The sequence below is a fragment of the Hyperolius riggenbachi genome, chromosome 1 (assembly GCF_040937935.1).
Source record: "Hyperolius riggenbachi isolate aHypRig1 chromosome 1, aHypRig1.pri, whole genome shotgun sequence".
Classification (NCBI taxonomy): domain Eukaryota; kingdom Metazoa; phylum Chordata; class Amphibia; order Anura; family Hyperoliidae; genus Hyperolius; species Hyperolius riggenbachi.
This window is the reverse complement of record NC_090646.1, coordinates 136,324,307-136,344,877: the sequence shown is the minus strand read 5'-3', so window position 1 is coordinate 136,344,877 and position 20,571 is coordinate 136,324,307. Positions and strand designations below refer to the sequence as shown.

General features: G+C 47.8%; 1 protein-coding gene across 1 annotated transcript in view; it reads left to right on the top strand.

The window, feature by feature from the left end:
• Window positions 1-20,571, top strand: part of DLC1 (DLC1 Rho GTPase activating protein) — a 569,878-nt gene that overhangs the window by 149,184 nt on the left and 400,123 nt on the right. Inside the window, exon 4 of the mRNA XM_068278607.1 lies at window positions 20,176-20,304. Within this exon, the coding sequence (XP_068134708.1) occupies window positions 20,176-20,304 (129 nt within the window). The remainder of the gene's footprint in view (window positions 1-20,175; window positions 20,305-20,571) is intronic.

Genomic DNA, 20,571 nt, shown 5'->3' with positions numbered 1-20,571 from the left:
ATAAATACAGCACTTAACTATAGTGGAGGACGCGTGGGGAAATCTGGAGTGCTGTGTGAGGGGAGCAGCCACATCTACCGGCGGCGCTCGCTCAGCTCCACCGCAGTTCCAGATGCCCCGCAGTGTGTCCTGGAAAAAGAGTGGATAGAGAAAGAGAGAGAGAAAGAGAGGAGGGATAGCTAAAGAGAGATTGAGGAAGAAAGAGAACCAAGGCAAGAGGAGAGAGACAGGGGCAGAGTCCTTTTAGGGCTGCAGGTTAAAAAACACCCCTGGGTCCGACAATCAGTCCAAATAGTGGGTGGCCGAGCAGGCTGGAGGCTGCGGCTGGTGGAGACCCTCTCTGGAGCTCAGCCTGAGGATCTCTTCCATGTGGGAGGCCCAGCAGGAAGCGGCGGTGGTCAGGCCTCCTGTGCATATGGAGTGTCCCACATGCTTCTGGCTGGCGTCCTGGACTCCTAGGCACTGTCGCAGCGGCCTACGTGGTGGAAGGGGATACTGCAGCCTCATCAATCCCAGGCTGCGGAGGATGGGTGCTCCTGCAGTACTGGTGGCGTCCTGATCGCCCTGGGTAGCGGGGGTACCGTACACCATACGCCCCGCATCACGTGGACACTGAGCTCTGGGTCGGCTGCTCTCCATTGGGCCTGCTTGGTGTGGGAGCCTGCGGTCTCTGAAGCTTCTGTCGTGGCTGTGGCTGGAGGGGCTGGCTCGGGGCAGCAGTCGGGCAGTGACGAAGGTGGTAGTGCACGAGCGCCCAAACAGCCAGCTATGTGAAGCTGTGCGCACCCGACCAGCAGGGTGGCCGGTGGCCTGCACGACATCGTCCTCCGTGGCTGGAACGTGCGGAGGATGGGGGCCTCTCCGCTGGGAGCTATCAATGCCGTAATGGGGTCGGCACACGGGGTTGGCGTGGGTGGTGTCGCTGATGGTCCGGGGACAGCGGCGGCAGATCAGCAGAGCTCCGCGCTGCCTCTCCATGCCTGCGCACTGCATGTGGGCCCCCGAACAGCTGATCCTCTTGCTGACCGTCATATACCTCAATCCGTGGCTGATGCAGAGTCAGACCGGCAGTGCCCATGTCCTCCGCCTCCTGCCTCAGCAAGAGGTAGAAACATAGAGGTTAATGGAGGAGAGATAGCCATTAAAAAAGCAAAAAAGGCCGGAGCCCTGTGGCTGAGGCGTCCGAGTCCGGCGCCATCTTGTTGCTTAACAAGTACAGCTGTTTGCAATTGAACGCAGGCTTTTTTTTTATAGTACCCAGAGAATTTCAACAAGGAATCGAATATGCTGTGCGTAAAAGTAGTGCAGGTTGTTTCTTTCCTTCTTTTTTTTTTTAAGCAAAACTGAAGTGATGTAAAAATGGGATTCTTGGATACATACCTAAAAAGAGGGAAAGCTCGGCATCTTATAGAGCCTTTCTGGCCCTCTCTCTGTGCTCTGGTTCCACTGCTGTCCCCCATTCAATAGACACACCTTCAGGACCTCCAAAGTGCTTCCAAAGACTGGCGCATCAGCAGCACTGCACATATGCAAGCTTGAACTTGTGCATGCATGGTAAGGATCGGCCAATCTTTGGAAGTACTTGGGATTGTGAGTACTTCCAACGCAGGAGACCTGGAGTCGAATAACTTCACTGGGGGACAGTGGTGACGTGAGAGTACCGAGAGAGGACCGGGAAGGATCTATGGAATCCAGGGCCTTCCCTCTTCTTTGGTAAGTACTGTATCTAAGTCTTTTTTTATGTTGCTTCAGGTTTTCTTTTAAGGAAACCTGTAACGAAAAAAAAACCTCTAGGGGTACTTACCTCGGGAGGGGGAAGCCTCTGGATCCTAACGAGGCTTCCCCAGTCCTCCTTTGTCCCACGATGGCAGCGCTAGAAGACCTCGAATGGTGGGCATGTAAATATTTACTTTCCTGGCTCCAGGGCAGATGCAGTAGCAGCTCTCTGATCAGGATCAGGAGGAAATAGCCGATCCCAGTCAGGTTCTTTCTACTGCACAGGTGAGGTGCAAGCTGCCTGCACCTGCACAGTAGAGCAGACCCGACTGGAATCGGCTATTTTCGCCTGATCTCATCAGGGAGCCGCTACTGCATCTGCCCTGGAGTCAGGAAGGCAAATTTTGCAGGTGCTACTGTGCCTGCACCACAGCACAACAAATTGTGGGCTGTGGTTTCGGGGGGGGGGGGGAGGGACGGTCCAGCGCTGCCACCGTGGGACGGAGGAGGATGGGGGAAGCCTCATTAGGATCCAGAGGCTTCCCCCTCCCGAGGTAAGTACACCACACAGGGGCCTTTTTTTTATTACAGAGTCCATTTAAACACTATACAGAATTTGCTCCTGAAAAGGCAGCGGCCCCATAGGAAAGCATTACTTGTATTTTCACCTGGCTTTTTGCATTGCGCCAAAATGCCTGCGATTTCAACAACTGTGACCACTGCCTAAAGCTATTATTCTTTTTCCTAATTTCTTTTTGTTTGCAACCATTTTACCAGCAGAGGGAGCCATCCGAAAGGAAAAGGAAGTTCAGAACCGTATTTTGTGAAAATTCACTGCTGCTTCAAAACATGTACACTGTCAGCTTGAATAACACATTTGATATATTACCATGTATCCAGCAGGCATTAATGTGATGAGTGTTTGCCGTCTGGCTATTAAACAAACTATTGTGCTTTTTTTATTCTAATTCTTCTGTGCTGATGCAATGGAGAAAGTCGCAAGTAACATAGATGGGCATATCCTTCTCCTAGCGATTCCTCTATAAGCACAGCTTTCACACAGCCATAAATGTCTGTGAGATGACATCACAGCACATCCCTAATCTCTTACAGATGTCTGCAGCTTGTAAACACTTTGCAGGTTAATAAAAGATTACAAGAATATTAAGCGCTCTGTTTACTGAAGAGCAAATTTCACAAATCCATCCCCCTAGAAGAGAAAGGGAACATCTGCTGTCATTTTTCTTATTCAGAACAAAAAATGAATGCATGCGTTTGATTGGTCACAGCACTTGGAACATCAGCTGTTCGCTTATTCTGGTCTTCTTTGTTTTAATATGTGGCCAACAATCATTTCACAAGCTGTGCACTTATACTGTATATGTGAAGAGTCATCACTTCTGTCTATCCTAAATCCATGAGGAATAAATTCCATTGCTGCAGCCTGTGTGAACAGCGGCAATGATATGTTTAAAGTGGCGCAGCGTGGTGGTGTAGTGGGTAGCGCTGTCGCCTTACAGCACTAGTCCTTAAAGTACTCCATTTTTAGCATGGCCGGATTTCAGGCAGGCAACAAAGGCCATTGCCTAGGGCACCAAGAAAGCAAGGGTTGGCTGTGGGCAGCTGGGTGCCAATACCAGTTAGCCTGCTGAACATTCATCATGCTACACAGAGTTTGCACATAGCAGTGGGTGGCTACCAACAGCCAGATCTAGCACTGGGGGAATGAAGGGGCAGCAAACGGGCACTTACAGTGATCTTTGAGCTGCCTATCACTCCCCGAATGTTCTGCTCACTAAAGAGCTTACAATCTAATCCCTGCCATCATGTCACTAACTGTCCTCTGAGGATCTTATAATGTAATCCCTGCCATCACTTCCAACAAAACATTCATAAAAATTAGTGCTTATCAAGTTTTTTTTTATTATTATTATTCAAAAACTCATCAGAAAACCAGTTCTTAATGTATATTTAGAGGCTGGTCACATAGAGCAAGTACAGCAGCCTCTGCCCATCGGCCAAATAGGAAGAATGGAGGGAAATTCAATGAGCATAAAAGAGGGTGGTAAGAACTTGTTTACTGCCCCATGGACGTCAATGCATTTTAATATTGAAAATGCATCAGAGCATAGTTATTCACTAGCAGCAAAGAAAACGTTACCCTGTGGGAAAGTGAAAGACTAAAAAATGTCAAAATGTTTATTAACAATGGACGATTTCTCTGGTTTCAAACAAAATAAGCCATGGATAATCTTGTCGTCAGTTTTAAAGCTTGAGTGGTCAAAACAAAGATGAACGTCAGTTGTCAATCTGCCACCACAAACAAAGCTCTGGTTTCTTCTAACTCACATGGACTAATAAAATATGTGAGGCGCAAATTAGAAACATTTTGCAATTCATATTTCACAGTGGATAAGTAAGTGATATGTTCTGTTAACTTTCTATTTACCACAAAGTAAAAAATAGGGCAGCATCAGGTTTTTAAAATATTGGGAGGCAACAGCAAAGCTAAAGTTCTTCCTAGAGATGTTAATTCAAAAAGAAGTTGAGTGCAGTATGTTTAATATTACTATTATTATTTAGTGCCAACATCTTCCGTAGCTCTTTACAGAGTATATTGTCTTGTCCTCTCTCTCAGGGGCTCACAATCTAATCCCTAACATAGTCATATATATCTATGTATGTGTCATGTAGTGTATGTATCATAGGGCCAATTTAAGAGGAAGCCAATTAACGTATGTGTATGTCTTTGGGATGTGGGAGGAGTGCCCAGAGGAAACCCGCGCAGATACAGGGAGAACATACAAACTCCTTAAAGATAGTGCCCTGGCTGGGATTCCAACTGGGACCCAGCACTGCAAGGCAGGAGTGCTAACCCCTACGCCAATGTGCTACCCAAATGATTCTTCCTGGACTTGCCCTAACAATGGAGCTCTTGCCGTGCTAGTTCTCAGGATCAGGTATGACCACGCACATTGTTTCCATCCTTCCCCAACCCCTCCCCAGGTAATTGTTGCACATCCCCATCATTCCTCCACCCACATCCATAGAGACAGTACACATTACTCAGGTATGTACACAAGTGATATGTCTGTACAGTGCTTGGCCATGTAGTGTCACCTGCAGGTTCCGTCAGCGACAATGATAGAGCACGTGTGCGCACCTCTAGGGCTGGGGCCCACTAGAAATTGCATCTGAGTGTCTGCCTCAGATTGGAGCAATGCCATCTGTTCTCTCTGCCTCCAAAAATTGAGCCGTGGAAAGGCCAACACCCACGTGGGGACAAGTGCCTTACGAAGGCACATGGAGAAAAGGCACAAATTGCAATGGGATGGGCACCTGAGCAAAAGCAGCACACAAAAGAAAAGCCACCCTCCTTCTCCTCTTCCTCCTTCAGGAGCAGCATCTTCAGCCACTCCCATGCACTTTCACAGCCACCCTCCTCCACTCCGCCTCTGCCCTTGAGCAGTTCCTGCTCCTCTGCCCAAAGCTGCCAGGTGTCCGTGAAGGAAATCTTTGAGCAGAAGAAGCCAATTTCTGCCAATCACCACCTTGCCCGGCGTCTTGACAGCTGGCTTGGCGGAACTGTTAGCTCGCCAGCTGATACCATACCAGCTGCTGGACTCTGAGGCCTTCCGTAAATTTTTGGCCATTGGGACACCGCAGTGGAAGATACTAGGCCGCAAATATTTCTCTAAAAATGCGATACCCAAACTGTACTGTGAAGTGGAGAGGCAAGTGGTGTCATCTCTGGCAATCAGCGTTGGGTCAAGGGTCCACCTGACCATGGATGCCTGGTCTGCCAAGCACGGTCAGGGCCGCTACATTACTTACACAGCCCATTGGGTCAACCCGGTGGCCGATAGCAAGCAGGGAGTACGTGGCTGTGCAGCGGACAAACTTATGACACCTCCACAGCTTGCATGCAGGCCTCCTGCCACCTCCTCTCCTTCTCCTCCTGCTACATCCTCTTCGCTATCGTCCTCCTCTTCCTCCTTGGCTGAATGGCAGTTCAACTCTACTAGTGCTGCGATCTTCTCTCCAGCTACACAGCCCCATCTCCCCAGGGCCTATGCTGCATGCCAGGTACGACGGTGTCAAGCCATCTTAGACATGTCTTGCCTCAAAGCGGAGAGTCACACTGGACCAGCTCTCCTCGCTGCTCTTAACAAACAGATGGATCAGTGGCTGACCCCACACCAGCTGGAGATCGGCAACGTGGTGTGTGACAACGGCAGCAATCTCATTTCTGCGTTGAATTTGGAAAAGCTGACACATGTATCCTGCATGGCACATGTGCTGAATCTAGTCATTTAAAGGTTTGTGTCAAAGTACCCAGGCTTAAAGGACATCCTGAAGCAGGCCAGGAAGCTGTGTGGGCATTTCAGGCGGTCTTACACGGCCATGGCACGCTTTACGGTCCTTGCGGACATTCAGCGGAGAAACAACTTTCCGATGAGACACTTGATATGTGATAGCCCGACTCACTGGTATTCGACCCTGGTCATGTTCTCTCGCCTGCTAGAACAGGAGAAAGCCATCACCCAGTACCTGTACAATTACAGTAAAAGTACACAATCTGGGGAGATGGGAATGTTCTGGCCCAACAACTGGACACTGATGCGAAATGCATGCAGGCTCATGCGGCCGTTTGAGGAAGTGACCAACCTGGTGAGTTGCAGTGAAGGCACCATCAGCGACTTTATCCCGTACGCTTACTTCCTGGAGCGTGCCGTGCGTAGAGTGGTGGTTCAAGCTGTGGAGAAGCATGAAGAGGAACAGTTACGGGAGGAACAGTTGTGGGAGCAATTTTCAACGGAACCAGATGTTTCCTCAACACCTGTGGCAGCACAGAGGGGGAGGAGGAGGAAGAGTCGTGTGGGGAAGAGGAGTCAGACTCAGATCATGAGGAAGGAGTTTCTTTGGAGGAGGAGGCGGCAGCAGAAGAACAACTGCAGCAGGCATCGCAGGGGGCTTGTGCTGCTCAACGTTCCCGTGGTATTGTTCGTGGCTGTGGGGAGGAGAAGGACTTACCTGACGTCACTGAGGAAGAGCAAGAGGAGATGGATAGTACGTCTGGATTCAACTTTGTGCAGATGGTGTCTTTCATGCTGTCCAGCCTCTTGAGGGACCCCCGTATAAAAAAACCTCAAGGGTAATGAGCTGTACTGGGTGACCAGGCTACTAGACCCTTGGTATAGGCACAAAGTGGTGGACATGTTACCAACTCACATGAAGGCAGAAAGGATGCAGCACTTGCAGAACGAGCTGGCAACTATGCTTTACAATGCGTTTAAGGGTGATGTCACAGCACAACGCAATAAAGGTACCACTGCCAGTAATCCTTCTACCATGTCCACGCAGGCAAGGACAGGATGCTCCAGCAATCTCATGGTGATGTTGGACATGCGGACATTCTTTAGTCCAACGCCTGGACTTAGCACTTCCGGATCTACCCTCCACCAACGCCTGGACCGGCAGGTAGCCGACTACCTGGCCTTAAGTGTGGATGTAGACACTATGAGCAGCGATGAACCCTTGGACTACTGGATGCGCAGGCTTGACCTGTGGCCAGAGCTGTCACAATTTGTCATCCAACTTCTGTCTTGCCCTGCCTCAAGCGTCCTGTCAGAAAGCACCTTTCAGCGCAGCTGGAGGCATTGTCACTGAGAAGAGAAGTCACCTAAGTCACAAAAGTGTTCAGTACCTCACCTTTATCAAAATGAATGAGGCATGGATCCCGGAGGGCTACTGCCCGCCCGAAGACTAAGTCAGTCGGGCGGGCAGTAGCATCTCTGCAACAACAAAACAAAAGGCATGTACATGTGCCCATTCCCCTTCGTGATCATTACCTTGCCACGGTGAAGGGGCTTGTGTATCACAATGAAGCAATGATCGCCGGCTATATGAGTGTCTCGGGGGTGGCACACCAAAGATAATAAGGTGGTTGCTTCATTGTGGACAGACCAAATTTGATCAGCTGGACAGTCACTGTTTTGTCATTCAGCTACCTCAGCCCGGCGATCATATGGGCTGGAAAGTCGCCATCACCTGCACTCTTGTCATGGTGCTCACCAGTCCAGCATGGCCGTCACAACACAAACAGCTGTTTGCGGTGCGTTACACAGTGAGTTTGGTGTGTCAGTGTGAAGCAGTACTCTAATTACACTCCCTGATTGATTTATACACATGCAAGATGTTTTAAAGCACCTTAGGCCTGCAATTTAGCATTCAATGTGATTTCTGCCCTTAAAACGCTGCTTTGCGTCAAATCCAGATTTTTCCTCGGGACTTTTGGCATCTATCTCACTCCGCCATGCCCTCCTCCAGGTGTTAGACCCCTTGAAACATCTTTTCCATCACTTTTGTGGCCAGCATAAATGTTTCTAGTTTTCAAAGTTCGTCTCCCCATTGAAGCCTCCAGCAAGCGTCCGCAGCAGACAAGACAGACACACGAAAACAGGGACAAGCGAGAGATAGGATCCACAGCACTAGCGAAAGTGGCTAGCGCGATCCAGGTACAGAGTAGCAGAACAGAAGGATCCACAGCACTAGCGAAAAGTGGCTAGCGCGATCCCAGGAGACAGAACAGAAGGATCCACAGCGCTAGCAAAAAGTGGCTAACGCGATCCCAGGAGACAGAACAGAAGGATCCACAGCGCTAGCGAAAAGTGCCTAGCGCGATTCCAGGAGACAGAACAGAAGAGATAGCTGGTAGCAACCGCTGCACCAGCTATACTCCAAGAACAGAGATCAGAACCATTTCCTGTCGACCACCGCTGGGACAGGACAACAGCAACAGAACAAACAAACAGATAAACAATCCTAACTGCATTAGGGAATCTGCCTAGCTGCTAGCACAGTTTCCAGGAATTACTCTAAGCTGATCTTCAAACAAAGAGCATGGCTGACACTCTCCAGAGTGTTTCACAGGAAGACTCCTTATGATCAGCCAAGCATTGTGGGAAAGACATAGTACTTATAGTACACGCCTGAATGTGGCCAGGCAATTTGCATGACAACGTATGCAAATTCCTCTGCAAGCACAAGCTGCAAAACTGACAGAAGCTCTTCTTTCCAGAGTCCTGCAGCATGCAAACCTAAACAATGGTCAAAATACTGCCTGCCTGCGCAGGCAGCTAAGCGGATTCTCACAGTACCCCCCCTTCTAGGGTCGAATTCCAGACGACCCTCAAAACTGATATCTCCAAACCACTTTAACAGAAGACTCATGAAGGTCGGGACAGCCCGACAAGGTCCAATTCCAGAGTCAGTCCACCCGAAAAAAGTTTTCAAAAAGACCTTATAGTTTTTGAGAAAATCGATGTTAAAGTCGGGCAGAATTTCCGCGATTTCCGGCGGAAATCCGCCTAACACACTTGCATTACCGATTTCCGCATTCCGATGCGGAAATGCAATTTCCGATCAGAATTTCGGAAATTGCATTTCCGTGGAATCCGAATGAGCATCCCTACTTATAGTACACGCCTGAATGTGGCCAGGCAATTTGCATGACAACGTATGCAAATTCCTCTGCAAGCACAAGCTGCAAAACTGACAGAAGCTCTTCTTTCCAGAGTCCTGCAGCATGCAAACCTAAACAATGGTCAAAATACTGCCTGCCTGCGCAGGCAGCTAAGCGGATTCTCACAGTACCCCCCCTTCTAGGGTCGAATTCCAGACGACCCTCAAAACTGATATCTCCAAACCACTTTAACAGAAGACTCATGAAGGTCGGGACAGCCCGACAAGGTCCAATTCCAGAGTCAGTCCACCCGAAACCGACCTCATCGGAAACAGAAGCCACCAAAACATGCCTATCAGCACTACAAGTCTCAGCGTAACACCCATCAGGACTGTGGATACCAGAGAGGAAGCCATCGACACCCTCCAGACAATACCCACCACCTTCCAAGGAGCGTCCGAAAATACCAAACTTGCCACAATACCTGTTCGAAGTGTCCCTTACAACACAAAAGCCACCATTGATCTTATCCAGGGTACCAAGCAAAATTTCTCCCGGAATCTCCCAGAACCTTTTGAAGCTCCACAGAGATCCCAAGAGGGCAGAACAATCACCAGGCTCACATGGAGAATTACCAAGAACCCCCATGGAACCAATGACAATTCCGGATTCAGAATTACGAGGACACCCATCAAGATCAAGACTTTCAGGGACCACTTCTGGGCATGCAAGCAGGCAGGCTAAATCAGAACATGTCTCCACCAAGGAAGCATCTGAGTACGCTGATAACCGAAGCACACTTGGGCTTTCTGGGTCACAGAGCACACTGGGGTACACCAGCACAGGAGAAACCTCAGGACATGTCGGGGAACTGCCAACCCTATGAGTCCAGCACGACCAGACCAAAACCAGGACAGGGCAGAAAATCCTCACGAGTAGAGGTCACAGGTACTGGTCTTTCAAAAGAAGACTCGGTCTCAGGCTTAGAAATCTCAATGACTGTAATGGTATCTGACAGAAATTCATCATTGACTACACATGACTGAAGCTCCACCAGAGCTGAAAAGGTAGCCAGCAAGGCAGCAATGCCTACGGAAGAGGGCAACACCTCAGAAGGACTTGGGGGGCAGGAGACATCTCCCACAAGTTCTGCACCCTTTGGGAGGAACTCGGAGACCTCCAGAACATCAAACAAGACCTCAGGAACATAATTTTCCAGGTTTTCTAAGAAGAATTCTGAACTATCCATGTTACAGGGCTGAACATTAAATACCTCCTGCAAGCAGGGCAGATGTCCCAGGAATGGTTCCACCATAACCTGAGACTGAACTTCATCATAATTAGCGGGATGTACAGGAATAGTGACTGGAACACACACTGACTCCCTAACTTCATTCTCACTGTACCCAGAATTCTGTGTGGCAGTCAAACTAGCTTGTAACTCCAAAACTGCAGAAAAACAGGTGAGTATAGTGGCAATACCTAGACAAGCCTCTAGGGACACTGCAGGGGATTCTAAGCAAGGCCACATTGACTCATCCAGAGTACAGGGTGCAGAATCAGCACTTCCCTCAGAGCAAGAAAGGGGCTCACAAACGTCAGTGTGAAAGGAAAACATGTTTTTATTCATGGTACAGGGCCGGTTCAGAGAAAGCGTCTCTGAACAAGGCAAAGAAGGTTCAGCATCAGATTCGCAAAACCGAAGCGCTGTCTCACTCTTAGATTCGGCTAACAATGTAGAATCCAAGGAATCAGAAGGCAAAACCTGCGAATCAAAACTCACTTTAGGTTGTGAAACTGATGCTTCCATAGCGCAAACCTCCGCGATCTGCGGAGCAGACTGCAAGGCATCTAGGACCGAAACACTGGAGCAACTGTCATCAGGCAACGGGTCCTTACAGGCGTGAACAGGGTGAGACAGAGACTCATTTGCAGAATAAATAGTGACATCAACAGGATAAACTTTATTAGGCATATTAATTTTACTTTTGACGCTGCATAGTCGAGAAATTTTCCACATAGCAGGGTCACAGACGGAAGATCTCAAAGATCTGTTTCTAAATGAAAAAGGATCCCACACATCCTTGAGGAAACCGGCAGACTCATGCCGATCACAATCTGCAGGAACATCCGAGAAACAGGCATCAGATTGCACAGATTTAAACTGCACACTGTCAGGAGCGAATCCTTCAGAATTCGCACAGGAATCAACCACAGCGGCACACTCATTCATTTCAGATTGCACAAAGTCAAGACTCTCATGCTTTACCCCAGAAAGGTAGGAACAATCATCCGACAACGATGTCTCTTTATTGGAAATTGGTTGGTGTGTGTGCAACTCATCCAAAATCGTCTGCCACACATAAATCACCAGATCCACATCATCCTTGTCACATTCATCGGAATCAATCAGAAGGTACATTGAATCGAGACAAGCATTCAAGACATTTTCGCTTTTTGCGATGTAAAAATCGCAAAAGGCTTTCCAATCAAAATCGAATTCTTCCAGCAAGGCCCCAACATCCCAGGAAGCAAATGGGGGTTCAAACAGGCCAGTGTCCAGATAATCTCCATAGGGGTGGAGTTCAGGAACAAGAACAGATTTTTTAACTGCTTTAATATAGTGTGCGATCCTACCTATAGCAGGATCCACATAAGCTTTGGATTGGGGCAAAAAACCTGGAGATTGAGCAATATCATTATACACATCATTAGGGAGTGTTTTATTCAGATGCTTGCGCTTTTTAGTTTTTCCCTTTTTTGCAACTTTGCATGTCTGCTGTTTAAAACCTGAAGTGGCAACAGACACATTGAACTGATTGTCATACTGAAAGGTTTTGCATGGAAGGGAAAGATCAGCTGACTTATCAGCAGCTACACACTCAATCAGAACAGGTGGTAAGCCAGGCAGTTTAAACCAGTGAGAGAATATCACTGCAAGAAACTGATACAGATTATCATTCCAAGAATTGGTTTTTAGCACATCATATGCCCAGGTGAACAAATCGTCTTTTAAGAGCACATAGGCAAACAGAAAAGCCGATGTGGACGGATCAGAAATCTGAATGGTGGGATTCAGGCAAAACCTCACACATTCAGAAAGAAATTCCGCCTTGGTCTCTGAATTTAGCCTTTTAAAGCTCTTAAAGACACAGGACCCAAACTCGACAAAATCGTACAAATCAGAAATTCCGTCTACACTGGGGTTTTGGGTTGGGCTGGTCATACTGTAACGATTGTGTAACTTTCTCTGTGATCAGCGCACAACGCGTGCGCTGATACGGCGGAAATCCTCCACAAGCGTATATTTGCAGGCACCCAGCAAAAGGTGCTACGCACCCGTAGAGGGAAATTCCAGTCGGCAGATGGTGCTGAGGAGTGCAGAGGAACCAATCCTCTGTACCTCCACAAATGCCAGACAGGAATTGTACGAAGCGCAGAACGCAATCGCAAGAGAGGCGATTGCGAATGAGAACGAGCAAAGGGACAGGTTGTATGTGTGTGCGCCAACCTAGTCGCCACCCCGCGACAGATATGAAATAGGAACGCGATTGCGAGAGGTGCGATCGCCAGACGTGACACAAGGCTACAGCAAGGCGGAGCACGAGAGTAGCAAAGGCACAGCAAATCATACAATGAGGAGATACGGAAAATAACAAACGCTAGCTAACCGCGAACACCGCACTCATTCGCAACAGTGCACGCTGTTATGCGCGGTCTCCACGTGATAAGCACAATAGAGACAAGCACGCCTAACTAACCATCGACAGACAAACATGAAACAGAGGACACGAACGCTTGCTTAACGGTTACCTCACCGAGCCTCCAGCAAGCGTCCGTAGCAGACAAGACAGACACACGAAAACAGGGACAAGCGAGAGATAGGATCCACAGCACTAGCGAAAGTGGCTAGCGCGATCCAGGTACAGAGTAGCAGAACAGAAGGATCCACAGCACTAGCGAAAAGTGGCTAGCGCGATCCCAGGAGACAGAACAGAAGGATCCACAGCGCTAGCGAAAAGTGGCTAGCGCGATCCCAGGAAACAGAACAGAAGGATCCACAGCGCTAGCGAAAAGTGCCTAGCGCGATTCCAGGAGACAGAACAGAAGAGATAGCTGGTAGCAACCGCTGCACCAGCTATACTCCAAGAACAGAGATCAGAACCATTTCCTGTCGACCACCACTGGGACAGGACAACAGCAACAGAACAAACAAACAGATAAACAATCCTAACTGCATTAGGGAATCTGCCTAGCACAGTTTCCAGGAATTACTCTAAGCTGATCTTCAAACAAAGAGCATGGCTGACACTCTCCAGAGTGTTTCACAGGAAGACTCCTTATGATCAGCCAAGCATTGTGGGAAAGACATAGTACTTATAGTACACGCCTCCAATGAATGTGGCCAGGCAATTTGCATGACAACGTATGCAAATTCCTCTGCAAGCACAAGCTGCAAAACTGACAGAAGCTCTTCTTTCCAGAGTCCTGCAGCATGCAAACCTAAACAATGGTCAGGCAGCTAAGCGGATTCTCACAAGTCTATTGCGGTTCACGAAAGTTCGCATGAATTGAACATTTGGCGAAAGTTCGCCAACCGAAAATCGGAGGTTCGGGCCATCTCTAATTGCAACCTCTCTGCAGCAACCCTTCTTCCATGCCCGTCCACCCCATTGGACAGCAGCCGCCCAACACCTGGACTTATGTGGCCTTTCCATAACTCTGGCCCTGTCTATGTGGAGTTTGTATGTTTTTACTGTGCCTAGGACTTGTGGGAAAGCAGAGTGGAAGTTGGGTTGCAGAGCAGAATGATGGCAGTAACAGGCTGGCACTTGCTTCATTTCAACATGTTGAATATATTTATTTTGCACATCATTATAGCTTTACATATTACACAACATTGGAGCTTCACTTCTGGCAAAAGTCCAGCGCATGATTTTAATATTTCTACAGCATATTAGTACTAAGGTGCATGGCATAATTATGTTATCAAGTGCCTTACCAAACTGAGGATTGCACAAAATGTACTTGCTGCTTTTCTAGATGGAAAGTCCCAGATAGATAGAAAGAGCTTTGCTCAGTCAGTAAATAGAGTAGGTGGCATGGAAACTCAACTCATTCTGCTAAACAGGGATGTCAAACGGGTCTTACGAGGGCTGAGATCCTCACACATTTTTGACCCAGCTAAAATGAATTGATGGGTCTCAATCAGGAAAGGTGTGGTCCATCAAGTGGAATACACTCATCTTTTTCTCAGTCCATCCTAAACACTGGTATGGATCTGGCCCTCCAGGCCTGGAGAGCGACATCTGTGGGCTAAAGTCAATTGGCTCTGAAGAACCGCAAGATTAACAATTCCAGGTGCTTTTTCATCTATTTTATAAAAATACAGGAGGTCAGTAATATACACATATACAGTAGTATCAATTATAAAAGGCTATTGCATCTTATATACTAAACTTACTTAAAATGCATACATTAAATCAAACCTGAACTGGAAATTTAAAGTCAAAATAAACATACACACGTCATACCTCCCGCATAGTCTACTCATCAATCTCTTTCTCCTCTCCAGCATCCTGTTTGTCCACTGTGATGAATGGAATTCTCCGTCCTCCATTTTGAAAATGGCCATTACACCATAACAGCCGATGGTCAGCACACTGTTAACCTGTAATAACGCCCATGTGAGCCATAAGGAAACATGGACACTACCTTGCTCATCAGTTGTCCTTTCAATTATAAATGACAGCAACTGATGTAAATTTCAGTTCTTACAGGATTTTGGCAGAACTAGAAGGAATCATTGAAATAAGAAAATGTTGAGCTTTTTAAAGGAACTGGCAGAGAGGTAAGTATGTAATATTCATTTGCAGGTACATCATGGGCTCGATTCACAAAAGGGTGCTAACTCAGTTAGCACCCCTAAAAGCTTTGGGCATGCAAACTAGGGTGCTAAGCAGGTAGCACGCCCAAAGATTTTACTAATCGCACGAAAAGTTTAGCGCTGCGTGGTGCGCGCAAAACATCCATACCCAACGTTGCACCGGGTGCGCCTAAAAAGTCACATCCGGTGTGAGAGAAACGTTTTGCATGCACCGCGAAGCGCTAAACTTAGCTACCTAAGGGGTCCTAGGCATGCTAAGGGGTTTTTAGGTGTGCTAACTAAGTTAGCACCCTTTTGTGAATCAAGCCCCATGTGTTTAATTTAAATCATTCTACTTGGTTCAGGTTCACTTTAATTTTTGTTTTGAAGAGTAATGGTGCCTATTTGTGTTGAAGTCTTAGCAGGTTACCACTTCAAAATCGCTTACTGACATTTAAGTCACTTCATAATCTGGGCCCTGGATACGTGAAAGAAATGCTTCAGCTGCGTAGCACTCCCTGCAATCTCAGACCCACAGGTTCTAATAATCTAGTCATACCCAGAGTCTACCTGAAAACTTTTGGTCCCAGAGCCTTCTGTCATGCTGCTCCTACATTATGGAACTCCTTACCTCAGCAGATCAGGAAAGCTCCATCTCTGGACGTGTTTAAATCCTGCCTGAAAACCCTGTTCAGTTTGGCATTTGCAGAAATAAAATTTTGTTAAGTTTGTTAACACTTCATCCTACTACCAGTTACTGAATCTGAGAGAGCCTAGGCGCTTTGAGTCCTATGGGAGAAAAGCGAGAAAAGAAATGTTATCGTTATTTGTTATTATTAATCGTTATTTAAGTAACAGGCCAGCCTTTAAGACCGCCATGTTAATAAAAAGGCAGTCAGTTTTTTACAGTGATGATCAGTGCTTTGGTTGCCTACTAGAGTTGTACGAAAGTGGCTAATTGCAGCTTCATTCACTGGAATAGAGGCTTTGAAAAGAAGTGGCGAACACACCGTTCACTAAACACGAGGGGCATCCATTACCTTTATTTGTAGTGATCTGCAGCAAGAGTGGTGATCAAGTATTAGAATAAAACACCCTGTTCTCTTTTCCACCCCACTGAAACCATTTTCCAAGGGAAAATGCTACTTAATAATTCATAAAGTGGTAAACACATTGAATGGTAGCTACTTTACAAAAAGGTGATTGTCACCAATATGTATCAGCAATACTGGTGATCATTGAACTGGCAATCGTTTAACTTGATCGTTATTTTTATAGATCAGTCAATCAGACGATCTCCAGAATGGGAAGTTAGGATCATTTGAATGCCCAGTGGCGGCGCTAAACTTGGGCATGCTGGGGCACTGTCCCCCCCCCCCCCCGGGAATCACTGTGCCATGCTGAGTGTGGCCCCCCCAGCACCCTTCCCCGCTCAGTAACATGCAGAATAGGGTCTGAAAAGAACTCTCCATGTCATCCAGTCTCTGTAGGTGCTAGAGTTGGGCCGAACGGTTCGCCTGCGAACGGTTCCATGCGAACTTCAGTGGTTCGCGTTCGCGTCCCGCAGGCGAACCTTTGCGGAAGTTCGGTTCGCCCCATAATGCACATGGAGGGTCAACTTTGACCCTCTACATCACAGTCAGCAGGCCCAGTGTAGCCAATTAGGCTACACTAGCCCCTGGAGCCCCACCCCCCCTTATATAAGGCAGGCAGCGGCGGCCATTACGGCCACTCGTGTGCCTGCATTAGTCAGAGTAGGGCGAGCTGCTGCAGACTGTCTCTCAGGGAAAGATTAGTTAGGCTTAGCTTGTTCCTGTCTGGCTGCATACCTGTTCTGTGAACCCACCACTGCATACCTGTGCTGTGAACCCACCACTGCATACCTGTGCTGTGAACCCACCACTGCATACCTGTGCTGTGAACCCACCACTGCATACCTGTGCTGTGAACCCACCACTGCATACCTGTTCTGTTCAGTGGACCCGCCACTGTATACCTGTTCATTGAACCCACCACTGCATACCTGTGCTGTGAACCCACCACTGCATACCTGTGCTGTGAACCCACCACTGCATACCTGTGCTGTGAACCCACCACTGCATACCTGTTCTGTTCAGTGGACCCGCCACTGCATACCTGTTCTGTTTAGTGAACCGCCACTGTATACCTGTTCTGTTTAGTGAACCCGCCACTGCATACCTGTTCTGTTCAGTGGACCCACCGCATCAGTGCGCATACCTGTTCAGTTAAGTGAACCCGCCACTGCATACCTGTTCTGTTCAGTGGACCCGCCACTGCATACCTGTTCTGTTTAGTGAACCCGCCACTGCATACCTGTTCTGTTCAGTGAACCCACCGCATCAGTGCGCATACCTGTGCAGTTAAGTGAACCCGCCACTGCATACCTGTTCTGTTCAGTGAACCGCCACTGTATACCTGTTCTGTTTAGTGAACCCGCCACTGCATACCTGTTCTGTTCAGTGGACCCGCCACTGCATACCTGTTCTGTTCAGTGAACCCACCGCATCAGTGCGCATACCTGTGCAGTTAAGTGAACCCGCCACTGCATACCTGTTCTGTTCAGTGGACCCGCCACTGCATACCTGTTCTGTTTAGTGAACCGCCACTGTATACCTGTTCTGTTTAGTGAACCCGCCACTGCATACCTGTTCTGTTCAGTGAACCCACCGCATCAGTGCGCATACCTGTGCAGTTAAGTGAACCCGCCACTGCATACCTGTTCTGTTCAGTGGACCCGCCACTGCATACCTGTTCTGTTTAGTGAACCGCCACTGTATACCTGTTCTGTTTAGTGAACCCGCCACTGCATACCTGTTCTGTTCAGTGGACCCGCCACTGCATACCTGTTCTGTTTAGTGAACCCGCCACTGCATACCTGTTCTGTTCAGTGGACCCGCCACTGCATACCTGTTCTGTTTAGTGAACCGCCACTGTATACCTGTTCTGTTTAGTGAACCCGCCACTGCATACCTGTTCTGTTCAGTGGACCCGCCACTGCATACCTGTTCTGTGAACCCGCCACTGTATACCTGTTCTGTTCAGTGAACCCACCGCATCAGTGCGCATACCTGTGCAGTTAAGTGAACCTGTTCTGTTCAGTGGACCCGCCACTGCATACCTGTTCTGTTTAGTGAACCCGCCACTGCATACCTGTTCTGTTCAGTGAACCCACCGCATCAGTGCGCATACCTGTGCAGTTAAGTGAACCCGCCACTGCATACCTGTTCTGTTCAGTGAACCGCCACTGTATACCTGTTCTGTTTAGTGAACCCGCCACTGCATACCTGTTCTGTTCAGTGAACCCGCCGCCACCACCAACAGGGTCCGGGACTCCAGGCGGATTGCTGAATTTTTTAGGTCGCTGCTAGCAGCGGCCGATGTAATAATTTTTCGGGTGCGTGTACATGACTGCCTAATTTTTCTGGCTGCACTGCGGGCAGCTGCAACAACAAAAGAAAAGGCATGTACATGCGCCCATTCCCCTTCGTGATCATTACCTTGCCGTGGTGAAGGGGCTTGCGTATCACAATGGAGCAATGACCGGCGCCTAGATGAGTGTCTCGGGGCGACACCCACGATAATAAGGTCGTTGCCTCATTGTGGTCAGACCAAATTTGATCAGCTGGACAGTCACTGTTCTGTCATTCAGCTACATCAGCCAGGTGACCATATGGGCTGTAAAGCCACCAAAACTTGCACTCTCTCCATGGTGCGCACCAGTAAAGCACGGCCGTCACTACACAAACAGCTGTTTGCGGTGCGTTACACGATGAGTTTGGTGTGTCAGTGTGAAGCAGTACCTTAATTACACTACCTGATTGATGTATACACATGCAAGATGTTTGAAAGCACTTTAGGCCTGTCATTTAGCATTCAATGTGATTTCTGCCCTTAAAACGCTGCTTTGCGTCAAATCCAGTTTTTTCCCGGGGACTTTTGGCATGTATCCCACTCCGCCATCCCCCCCTCCAGGTGTTAGACCCCTTGAAACATCTTTTCCATCACTTTTGTGGCCAGCATAACTATTTTTTTTTCAAAGTTCGCATCCCCATTGAAGTCTATTGCGGTTCGCGAACTTTAACGCGAACCGAACCTTTCGCGAAAGTTCGCGAACCCGGTTCGCGAACCGAAAATCGGAGGTTCGGCCCAACTCTAGTAGGTGCTAAATAAACCTAAACTTATCTACTTGCCATACACAGTTCACAATTCTTCCAAGATCCCTTGTAATTAATTCCTATCATTGCTGAACTAGTCTTAATTTTATCACCTGAACTAGGAAAAAAATATCAAGTAGGACCGGCACCACTGCAGAAAGTAGTATCAAAGCTCTTTTATTACATCAAGCACGGCTCAGCAATGACAGACTCTGTTTCGGGCTATGCCCTTTATCAAACTGCAACAGCCTTGAAGGAGCATGGAGGGCATCCCCAGGGAGAAAAGGGATGGAGAAGTTGCACTCCCCTCCACATGGCTGAGTCTCTGTGTGGCTGTGGCTCTCTCCTCCATCATTGGGCCCCCCATAGTTGCACACCTGGCCCGCCCATAGAAACGGGGCTGGCCAGATGATCCCCCCAGTATAGGTAGCCAGATGTCCCCCAAATACAGATAGTGAGTTGAGATAAGTTTTATTTTATTCTGAGTGAGCATCCCTTCTCTGATCTACCAAAAGACGATTTATGTTATCAAATGCAGTCAGCACTACAGAAAGACTTTGCTTCACATTACTCATCTAGTTTTATTTTAAATAGGTTTTGTTTTTAACAAGCTCAAAGAGAGGTGGTATTAATAATAACAATAAAATGTTATCTACCTAGTTTTAATCCAATCCCCGCTTGAACCTCTTGACCCCTTTTCCAGTTCACAAAAATGTGAAATGTGCTACACTGTCATTTAAATTGACTGGACATATCACAAGATAATTGCCTATACAGTATGGTTAAACTGTGAGCAAGAGTAGCTTCAATGCTTTACTCAGTGCTACGGAATCCTATATAACTGAAAATGTCCACTGATTCTCTCATTGTTTTACTGAAAGTGTATTAGTGAGAAGCGAAGGGTGTTGATATACATTAGCAACTGAAATTGTGTTTGCTTTCCTTTTCTTCAGGTAACTATTTTTGGTGCTGGAGGTGATTCTCCTCCCCATCTCTCACCAAAGATCATCTCTCAGGTACAAAACACAGATGGTTCATCACCAGCTCAGATACATGACCATGGAGCTAAACCAAAGATTATGGTAAGTCAAACTGTCTTCACCATAACTTACAGTATTAAACGGAAACAAATGTTATTTTACTGATAGTGTACGTTGTGGTCTGCCTGGAAACGTATCCCCTCAGTGAGACACTCACCACCATATGTTCAAAGCCCAGTATATTGGGGCTCCACTTCCAATGCAGCAGCGCCCCTCCCATTCCACATGTAGCCCCCTCTTCCATGTGTATCATCCATGTACAGCAAACCCTTTCTTTCATGCACAGCTCTCTTGTACATCAACTTCCCT